An 11,165-nucleotide genomic window follows, 5' to 3' on the forward strand; every position below is an offset into this window, starting at 1 on the left:
CCTAATGGAGCCGGTAAGGTAAGGAGACCAAGGATAACTTTTCAGAGGCTTCAATTCTATTAAACATGTTTTTTTTTTTTTCCTCTTCAGATATGGCTACTAAGTATGTGGAGTTCATTGTATCATTTGTCACATTTTCTACACATTTGAAAGAAAACATTAATAGAAAGAAGCAATAGGAATCAATCTTTTTTTTTTTTAAAGGCAAGAATGTCTTTAGGCATACCCAGGCCTGGGGTGGAGATAAAGAAACACATAGTTCATGAAAGCAGGGGATAAAGATGATTAGAAAAATAAAAAACAGAGTGTAGCTAGGTGGGAAAATAGTTCTTGTTTAACTTGGACATGGGGATTACATTTAACCTCCTATAGCTAAAGACTTAGGCTTGTCAGCAGTGAGGACCCTACAAGAGATGCCTGTTTTCCTAGAAGTCAGATTACTTTACAGGGTATACATTATCCAAAGCATCATTAGGCTGAAAATACTTACTACAACCCCACTCTTGGTGGTAGTTTCTCTGTATGTGAAGTTGCAAATCGCCCAGGCTAAATAATATGTGGACATGAGAGGGGTCTGTGAAAAGTGATCTGTTACCCATCCATCTTCCTCAAACACAGACGTTTCCACTGGCATGTTGGATAGAGACAAATAGGTTGCTTGGTGTTTGATGCTGATTTTGAAAGTGGCTTTGTAGATTGGTTCATCAAAACATGGAAATGCCTTCCTGGCATGTGTAGGTGAAAACTGGGTAACACCAAGGAATCTGGAAGAAAAAAAAAAAGGGAGAAAATGACATGCCAATTACATGTATTGCTTCCATTCAAGTAATGGCCCCATTGCATACCTCAGATAGTATATTTTGATGAATCTGAAAATACACATTTTTCTGAATTGTGCCTTCATTCGTGAATAACATAAAAAATGTATAATATACTGTCGTAAAAATAAAAGTTCTTCAGGGAAGTTTTTGTCTCAATTAAAGAAAACTCGATAAACCCAGAGCAGTGCTTGTTGGCTGAAACACTACAGAGAAACAACTCATGGGCATATTGGCAAACATTGAAAAAATAATGGTTCTTTTATTGTGTATATAACATTCCTCCCCGAAGCCTAAGGCACCCAGCATATACAGATAATAAAATTAAAATCTAAACACTGTCCTCAAATGGTAGGGAACCCTCATGGACCCTCACTGGGAAATATCTATATCCTCAAAATTGAAATCATGCCATCTACCTATGGTAAAATAAATGGCTTTGAAATCTATTAAATCTTGGTGTGAATTCTGGCTCCAAAACTTCCTTTACCCACACCAACTTTGATAATTCTAAAACTTCCCCCAAATAAGGAAATACTCAAGTCTAATTTCAAAAGTATTGTAAAGCTCCAATGGAGGATAGGAGGGTGTAAAGCCCCATCACTGGGAATAGCTGCCGCAGGCAGGCAAAGAACAGCTATCACTGGTTCACAAAATCTTCATCCTTCCATAGCTCCATAATTTACATTTACAATGCACAGTCTAGAGATTGATGGTTTTTAGAAAAATGGTTCATCTTACACATGGCTTCGTTTTGTTTGGGTTGGTTTGTTTTGTTGGTTTTCCTTGGGAGGGAGGGGTGAGTTTATGTTACCTACATCAACTGAAGTCCAGAAATATTACTATAGCTTGATAGAACTTGAGATACGTGATGAGGTGAGACCATATTTATACACTTTTTATTAGAGTATAGTATTGGAATGGTTTACTTTATTGCTAGCTGTTAATCTTTTAGTATTTCTAACATAGAAATTAAATTTTATCATAGATATGTACACACTGGAACAAATACTGTATATATAGTGCTTAGGACTAGCCATTACTTCGGGCATTCACTGAGGGTCTTAGAATGTGCTCCCCATATGTAATGGGAAACTATTATGATACACACACACACATGTACATACATACATAACATAAATATATTAAAAACTGCAATGTATAAAGTAAACAAGCACATATACATCAAAAATAAGTTTTCTGATAAAGCTATATTTCATTAAAACTAATTAGAAGATACTTCTACATGCTTTCATGGTCTACAGTTACAAATGAAGACACTCAAGTACCTTAAGCACACTCTTATAATTAAGAAATAATATAATAAAAGCTGAAGAGTTTGGCTATAAGATTTTCTGTAATGTAAGTCAGCACCAGACACCTCATAAGACATTAATAAGTTCTCAAGTTGTTTCATTCAAGAATTCTTCCTTCTCTAAGTAGGTGTTCACCATGCCCCTCACTATAGCTCAGGGTATATGTGGCTAATATTGCACGATATACTTTCATATAGAACTTAAACTTGGCTTTACAATTGATTCTCAGGATATGATACAGGAAGATGTTAGCTGTCACTACATGTAAATGTGCATCTTGAATTTGATTTGCTATTCAATCTCTATATGTTGCCATATCTATCAGATCTTGTTGGCTATCTCTTGGTAAACCATGGAGTATGACTATTCACACCATTTTTAAAAGTATGGAGTCCAATCTTACTACAATTTGTACACTTTAAAGTTTCATTTTTGAAATAAAGCAAAGGAAGAGTTTTAAAAATTGATTGTTTGGGAAGGGTTAAAAATATCTCTCAAATAGCACTAGGCTCATACATACCAGACCTGGCTAAGTCATTTAACTGCCTGAACTTATTTTTTCATTAGTAAAAAGAAAATATTGTTTTCTTGGCCTTTCTCACTAAACTGCCAAAATGATAAAATGTAATAATATGTGGGAAAGAAGTTTTAGTTATAAATCTTCATACAAACAAAAGATTAAAGGTGGAAGAAATATTAGAAATAAATTATCCCAGTCCTATAAATTGCTAAAATAAAAATGTATACCCAGCAAGGTTTGTCCATGGACACACAGGACCAAAGCTGGGCCTAGAATTCATAGTCTCTATCTAAATTAAAACTAGATATGTTCTAAAGGCAATGAAATTAACTTTTAGCTGATGAAAATGGTTTAACTCAACTCTAGGTAATAATAAATATTCCTTGAAAATTTAGAGGAATCATGATCCTTTTCTGGGTATTTTCTACTGATAGCAATGCAGTTTTACATAATGAAATGCCAGCACCTTTGTGTTAAAATGCACACAATCTTCTCATACTTTATATCACATAATACTTGAGAATCTTATCTTTCAACTTATTAATTAAAAAGGGAAAAAAACTGCAGGGCTTAGTTTTTCTCTCCCGGGGCTATTTCAAAGATACCATGGAATTGCATATCTGAGAAAAAAATACTTCCTTTTTGCTTCCAAGTATCTGAGAATTTCAGTTTCAATCATTGAATAAATAGACATACTCTGCTGAAGCTTCTCACTGTATTGAGTACTTGGGTTGTTTTTAAGAAGATACAGTCATTTGTTCATAAAGTCTTTATAATCAAATTAAATGTGTGTGCAAGCACAGGCACACGAGGGAAGAGGAAGAGAGGGACAACTGACAGTAGCAGAAAAGCAATTCTGTAAGAGTTCATCATCAAAGACATTATAATGAAAATGTATTCATTTTTCATTAAAAAAATAAGATGCCTTTGACATTAAGTAAATAAAGGGCAGGAATTTATGAGAGGTAAAGACCTAAATACATCTTGGTCCATAAGAAATTAATTAGCCAGTTATTTATGCATAGAAAATACATTGTGCAGTCTCTCTTTGCCTTACTTGGTCAATATTGATAGGGATGGTAGCAGTTTAAGTCAGGGTTGAAAAGAGCTATCAAGATCATCCACGGGCCTTTTCTGCAATTAATATTCTTAATGAATTCATACACGCAGTGTATATCTATGCAAAGAGGGCTACCATATATTCTGATAATGTCTAAATGAGGAAATACCAATTTCACAGTCTGCCACCTGAGGATGACTGCAATTGAATTTTAATTCAGTATTTAGAAAAATCAAAAGAGGTCTCCTTGGTAAAGAAAAGCAGCTAAACTGGGTTGCATTTAAAGGCTTTTCTAAGTTCAAGATCTCATAACTAGACAATCAGAAATTAAATATTTCCCAAATATGGAGTTTTTGCTAAAAAAAAAAAAAATAACAAAAAAAAAAAAAAAAAAAATAAAAAAAAAAAAAACGTTAAATCACACCACCAGTAAATAAATGTTGCACGTTCTTCAAAGTATTGGCTCCTCTCAATTCAATCTTGAGTGACAAAGTTTGGGAAAAAAAATAGAAATATACATATGGTTTTTATTTTCCCTATAAGGAATGTAAACCATGACACTATATCTGAATACACGCCTAAACAGGTATTATACCTAAAGCTAAGGCAAACAAGGAAAACGTATTAAGTTGTATCTGCTTAGGCAGGGCTTCTTGGCCTTGACATTGCTGGCATTTTAGACTTGGTAATCAGTCATTGTGTGAAGTAATTTGCCTTCCCACGACAGCCAGTAAGTAGAATCTTCTGCCCCAAGTTCAGAGGACCAAAACTCTGAACACTGGAGCTTTCCTCTGGATTGTAAAGGTGCCTCAGTTGGGAACGTAAAGCCCCAATAACTCACAGGCTTCCTGGATAAGGGAACATGAAGATTGTCCTGGGAACTTGGATGGAAGTTTAAAAATCAGAAGTAAGTAGACGGTGAGCGGACCATAGTGAACACAGAAAACACCCTTCTAGAAAGAGTTTGACTCGCTCACATGTGGAGCTGCTTCTGTTCAGCAGGCTCTGGTCCTACGGCGCTTCAGTGTCTGCCTCTCAATAGCCTCACCCTGATAATTCTCTTTTCTAACAGTCAGGACCAGTTTCAGGCAGATGCCCGCAGCAGAGAGCAGTACCAGTAGGATTTTAGAAACATAATTTCATCATGTGCATTTCATGATCATCTTCGAGAGGGAGGAAAAGAGATGTCTTTCTTGTTTTCTGTCATTTAAAACATCAAAGAGGCTTCTAGAAAGGGTTAGTTTAGAAAAAGAAAATAAGAAATTTTGGTGCCTGAGTTTATCTGAGGTGAGTTTGAGGTTGCGGCAGAATGCCAAGTATGAGAAACACAAGAAAATAATTAACATATCAAACCACTTTTAAAAACCAGCATGGATAGGAGACACACACGCATACACACAGTAACACAAACACACATACACTTACACATACACACACACACACACACACACATACACACACATGTGCATGTATATAAAAACATCCAAAAGAAAAACAAAAGAAAAGATAACAGGGACAACTGTCTCATTGTCTATTTTCCTCTTGATCTCTGTGTTTTTTTTTTAAATGTCATTTTTACCTTTTAATGAATCTGCTTATTAGCATAAAAAAATGCCACTTGCCAAGGTGATTGTCTAGAAGTGTCATTCCAAGAATGTCACTTTAGCATAACTAGAAAAAATGTAAGCAACACGCATATATTTTAATTCTCGTCTATCTAAAACAAATTATTTGATTTTTCCCAACAATTTGTCTATTTGACGTTTTGACATAAGAGGGAGGGCTCGAATCTCTGCATTGCCTCCAAAGGGTACAAAGAATTGATTTCTCCTTCCTGCGGAAGTTCGCCAGGCAAGTTACTTGCATCAAGTCATTATAATAACATTTAGCAGAAGTAATGCATTAACGTTAGCTGATATTGCCAACAAATTACAGTATGTGATACAAAACAGTTTCTGCTCCATTATTTTCAGTTTGCCTTTTTTTTTTCATAAAGGTAAAATATGCAGAGAACGCCAAGCATTTGCATAACACTTAGCATGAAGATTGATTCATGACTTTTCAATTAGAATCCAACAAAACCAAGAGAACTCCACGCACAACGGCAGCACACAGTTACAAGGTTGTCATGTGGGCCTCATCTATGCACTCAGCACATGCCATGCAGCAAAAAGATATTTTTTTAGTTTCATGTGCATTGATGTTAGCCTGGGTGTATGTCTGTGTGAACGTGTCGGCTCCTCTGGAACTGAAGTTACAGACAGTTGTGAGCTGGCATGTGGGTGCTGGGAATTGAACTCAGGACCTCAGGAACAGCAATCAGTGCTCTTAACCACTGAGCCACCTCTCCAGCCCCCAGTAAATATTACTATAGCAACTGCTACTACATTCCAGTATCACAAGAGTTCAAGGTCAGTCACAGAAGCCACCAACTCAAATAAGTGGCAGTGACTGGCTTGTCACCTACTTAGAAGCCACACATGCCCTTGGAGAGTCCACCAAGTGACAAGGTCATGAAAGTTACACACATACCATTTCAAGTTTTGGTTGTTAATCAAAATGCAAATTGTTACTCAATGACAAAAACATTTTAAGCCAAAATGGGTCTTTGTTTAGACTGTGTGTTTTTATGTACTTCAATGAGTCATTAAACCTCTGCCACTTCAGAAGAGAAGCACTCCTGCTGAATATTCAATGCTCTGAGCAAGTGTGTAGTCTATTTTTTAAATAACCATTTTAGTAAACTAAAAACATAATGCAATAATGCCAGCAATATGTATGTAGGAAGTGGTGCATATGTGAATAATTCGTGTTATAAAAACAGAGCATAATACTCGTAATTGCTTTTCCGTTTATATAGTACTAAATACTCTTATCAAAAGCAAGGACTGAGTACCGGGTCAGCATTGAGGAAGAGTACTATAACACACTATGATTACTTGTCCAGGTCCTAAGAATAGGTTTTTATAAGAATAAATAAAAGTTAGTGTCTGAGATTCATTTGTTGTAGATTGGAAACAGGCGAAGCACTGTGTGGGTGTCATAAACCACTGCTTCTGTCAAAACCCACATGAAGTCTTGGGAGCAATACGTAAGCCTAAGACCCAGTCCTTCGATACTTAGCATTTGTCTGCTTGCTGTAATGGCACTGCACTGAGCCTCCTGTGCTTGGTGGCTGCTGGCAGGCTGCCGTACCATAATAAAAGAGTTTTGCTTTTCTTCTGTTAAACAATCTTTTTGCCCCCTTGGTCCTCTCTAGCTCACAAGATTTGATCTCAGCCTGGGTTTCTGTAGCCATGAAACACTACAGTCTTTCTTGTCACTCTCTTTTTTCATGGGGGGAAGGCTTTACTTCTCCCTCACATTGCCTCCTTGAACTCTGCTTGGACAGCAAAGCAAACAGCAGACACAGGAAAGAACCCTGTGACCATTCCTTTACTGTGACCTTTCCCCCTCAATATCCACAGGATGGAAAAACCCCAAAGCAAAACCATCAGTCCTATATACCAGCCAGCGTAGCAGATTGCCAATCATGGAAATGGTTCAATAACGTTTAATGTCCACAGTTCTTACAAACTGTCAGACAGGATTCTCAGTGTCCATACAGTTGTCACAATGACGCTATTAAACAGTTTTCATTATATTCCTGTTTTCTAGAGGAGGAACGCAAGCAAGAAACAATGGGAAACTAGCTGAAGTCACAGAAGTTGTCAATAGCAGAGGTAGGACACCAGTTAGGTAGGCGGGCTGATAGGCTCCTGCTTGAAAACAATAACCACACTGAACACACACACACACGCATGCACACACACATGCATACATACACAGACACATACATACATACACACACATACATGCACATACATACACACACATTATATACACACATACATGCACACACATACATACATATACATACACACAGACACACACACACATTTTATCCACAGCAGAACAACTAAAAAAGAACAATAATATAATAATAATAATGTAAAATAAATAATAAGTATAAAAATTTACTTTTTAACTTCCTCTGACTGCAATGTTAATTTATTTATTCCCTTTTCATGGGAAAAGGTCCAGACTATTACAGTGTAGTATTATCCTGGGTGTGGGTACACACAGGGAGGAGGACTTGGTGCACACAGGGAAGACTCAGGCACACCCTTCCTGCACATTGATAATGGAGCTCCCTAAGTCAGGACTTTCCAGGCACACCAAGGCCTGGAGGTGAAGAGGGCAGATAGCCTGGGCCTTCATCCTGTGCAGCATCTTACTACTTCCACATTCTGGCTACCATCATCTATCTGTGCCTGTTCATGAATCTTCTAAGACTGTTTGGATAAGCAAGGAGAGCGGGGAGTAATTTGTCATCCCTGAATTATCCCACACTCTGCAGTGATGAAAACTGAGATGCAGAGAGCTTTGAAAAACTAATAAAAATAAGTTAAAATAGAAATAGGCAAGAGCATATAAGAAATAAGGAGAAGAATAATGATGTGAAGGTGGTAATGAGGCTGGAAGGAACAGAAATGAATGAGACTCATTGTGGCTGGGGAAGTGTGAGCACACGGACAGGAAGGAGTGGCCTGGGTTACAGAGGGTGACACATTTAAGTTTTACAAGTGAATAGTTGTCTCCTATTGGTTTTGTATTACTTTTTGAAACCACATTTGAAGTGCTGAGTCCTGTGCCATACATAGAGGGAGGGAGGGAGAGGGAGGGAGGGAGAATAGTAAAAGTTAGTTGGAAGAAACAATGCATTGTACAAACCGAGTAAATACTGGGGAAGTGAATAACAAATCCATTTTCATTTGAGAGAGATCCAGAACAGATTTCCAAGTTGCACTGAATACACAAGAAGTAAACTCCAACTAATTTAACTTTTTCAAAAGAACCGAGTACTCTCTCACAATTCAAATGAGATGGTATATATATATATATATATATATATATATATATATATATATATAATGAGATGGTATATATACATATATATATATATATACATATATATACGTATATATATGTATATATATGTATATATATACGTATATATACATATATATGTATATATACATATATATGTATATATACCATCTCATTTATTTTCATATATATATGAAAATAAAATAACACAAGATGAAGACCAGTTGTGAGACATTTTCTACAAGAATGAATCATTAATTAATGACTAGGACTTTGTTGCTGCTGCTGCTGCCTTATGGAGAGTACTTTGAATTATGACCAAAATTCAGTACTGGATTCAGTTTAACCAAATGGCTATGTGTGTCTGACAGGAAAACATTGAGCCTAATCTACTAAGGAATCATATAAAAATGAGTTCTCAGCAGATAGATAGATAGATAGATAGATAGATAGATAGATAGATAGATTTTCTCTAGACTTTTCCATTTATAGCCTTCTAGAGAAGGAGAAGAGGCCATCTATACTCCTAGTTAGTTATGTGAAACTCATCAAAGCAAGTAGAAGGACTGAGTCTTCCTCAACATCAAAACAGCATGCTCACTTTTCTAGCATTTACTAATATTATAACTAGTTGTTAATAAAAATATATATAAAGCATCAAACTGTGTGTAATAAAACCACAGAGGAGTATATGCCTACCAAGAAATAAAATCCACCATATCCCACAGATTTTGACAAAAGAATGGCCCCCGATGCTCTTCGAGAACCACAAGAATCATTTTTTTTTCACTTTTTTAAGAGATCATGGTGGCTTCTCTAAACAAACCTTTACAGAAAGAGAACATCTATTTTTATTCCGTCTTCTGTCACTTTGGCATATTATAGACCCAATCAAAGTTTGTCAAAGAAAAATAGTCTCCTTTTCAAAAGTGAATAAAATGTTCATTTACTTTGGGTAAATTTCCGCCTTCAATCCGACCATCTGGATCTAAATTAAGGTACCCTACTTTGAACATGGGTGTGCACACCATCTGGCTACCCAAAAGCGGCAATTACTTCAGGTAAATGAACATTTTGCCTAATTCTAAACAAGTGTATTCTCCTGTAAGAGACGATGGCATAAATACACACCCCTTTTATCTGCCTGATGCACATGTACTTCGGGGAAAAAAAAAAAAGTATGTGTTCTTACTAAAGGTGATAATTTATTGTATGTGTATAAACATCTTAATTTTAGGATAACTTGCTGTTTCCAGTATTCAACAAGTGATGGGCTTTCTCCTAGCCAACTGAATACATAAGAATGGAAGATTTACCTGTGGTTAAGGAATCTTGGGCTTCACTGAGAAGCTTGTCTACTGTGTAGGGAAACACAGTCTTCCCTGTAGACTTGGGCACGTTCCAGCATGTAGTGGAGGATTAAAACTTCCATGAGTCAAAGGATACATCGCAGCACACAGTCTAATGTCCCTTTTTTAAAATAATCTTTCTTATTGCTCGATCAGTTGGTACACACCTAGAAATCCACCAGTTGGTGGTCTAAGGCAGGCAGCCCATGAGTTGCGATCCAGGAATGAGACTCTTTCTCAAGAAAACAAATGAAGAGGACAGTTCTTTTGTAGGGTCTCTGAGAAATGGGACAAAACTAAGAATGATCACTTAGTATGTAGCTACTGCTTCCGCAGGGCTAACCAACGTAAAGGAAGCTGTGGTGCAGCCCTTTTAAGAATTAAGTTTCTCAGTGTAGCTACTGTTGGCAGATGAAGTATTTGTTTTCGTTACAGACACCATCCTATAATTAAATTGGCAAAATGATGATTAACTAAAGATCGAGATCTGTAATCATTAATCAGATGAAAATTCTGAGTTTGTATCTGTGTCTTTTTAGAAAACAGGTTTTTAAATGCCAATTTGTGTTGAATTTTTAGGACAAAAATCATTGTCAATAAAAGGCTGTCCTCCGCTAAGTTCCTAATATTGGTCACTGTTGAAATCCTCGAAGTAACTACAGTAACAAGAACAGCAAAAGTTAATGTATGAAATGTTGGTATACTTCTAAAATCATTGGCAATTTTTTCCTATCTACTCCTGACATAGCAGTCAATAAATTATAACACTCACTTTGCTATTGGAGTTGGAAGACAAAAATCTTTCTCTAAGATTGTATTTAGAAATAAATCCATCTTGAGATTTCGCAAACATTGGATCCTGCATTTCTTTTGGACAGCACGTGTGCATCAGGTTAAACTTCCAGCCAAAGTATTTACATCTCTAGGGAAAACTGAAGGAGAAAGTCTGAATACAAACATGGACTGTGGGCACAAGAAATCCGTTACAGGGCAAGCGGAAACATCTGGTCGTGTTTTAGAGTCCTCTTAATTTGAAAGCACTGACCAAAACAAGCTGAGTTCTGCCAAATACATCTTGGCATGGCTTAAGGAAAAAAAAAAAAAAAAAACAGAATTCGAGAGGGAGTATTTATCTCACCACAGTAAGAGTTATCGGTGATTATGTGCAAATCC

At 36.4% G+C, this 11,165-nt stretch overlaps 1 protein-coding gene across 1 annotated transcript in view; it reads right to left on the reverse strand.

Annotated features, from left to right (window-relative positions):
• The window catches only part of Trhde (thyrotropin releasing hormone degrading enzyme), a 389,580-nt gene that overhangs the window by 375,612 nt on the left and 2,803 nt on the right, over nucleotides 1-11,165 (reverse strand). The window contains exon 2 of the mRNA XM_076920240.1: nucleotides 491-764. Within this exon, the coding sequence (XP_076776355.1) occupies nucleotides 491-764 (274 nt within the window). The remainder of the gene's footprint in view (nucleotides 1-490; nucleotides 765-11,165) is intronic.

Source organism: Arvicanthis niloticus, chromosome 22, assembly GCF_011762505.2.
Source record: "Arvicanthis niloticus isolate mArvNil1 chromosome 22, mArvNil1.pat.X, whole genome shotgun sequence".
Lineage (NCBI taxonomy): Eukaryota > Metazoa > Chordata > Mammalia > Rodentia > Muridae > Arvicanthis > Arvicanthis niloticus.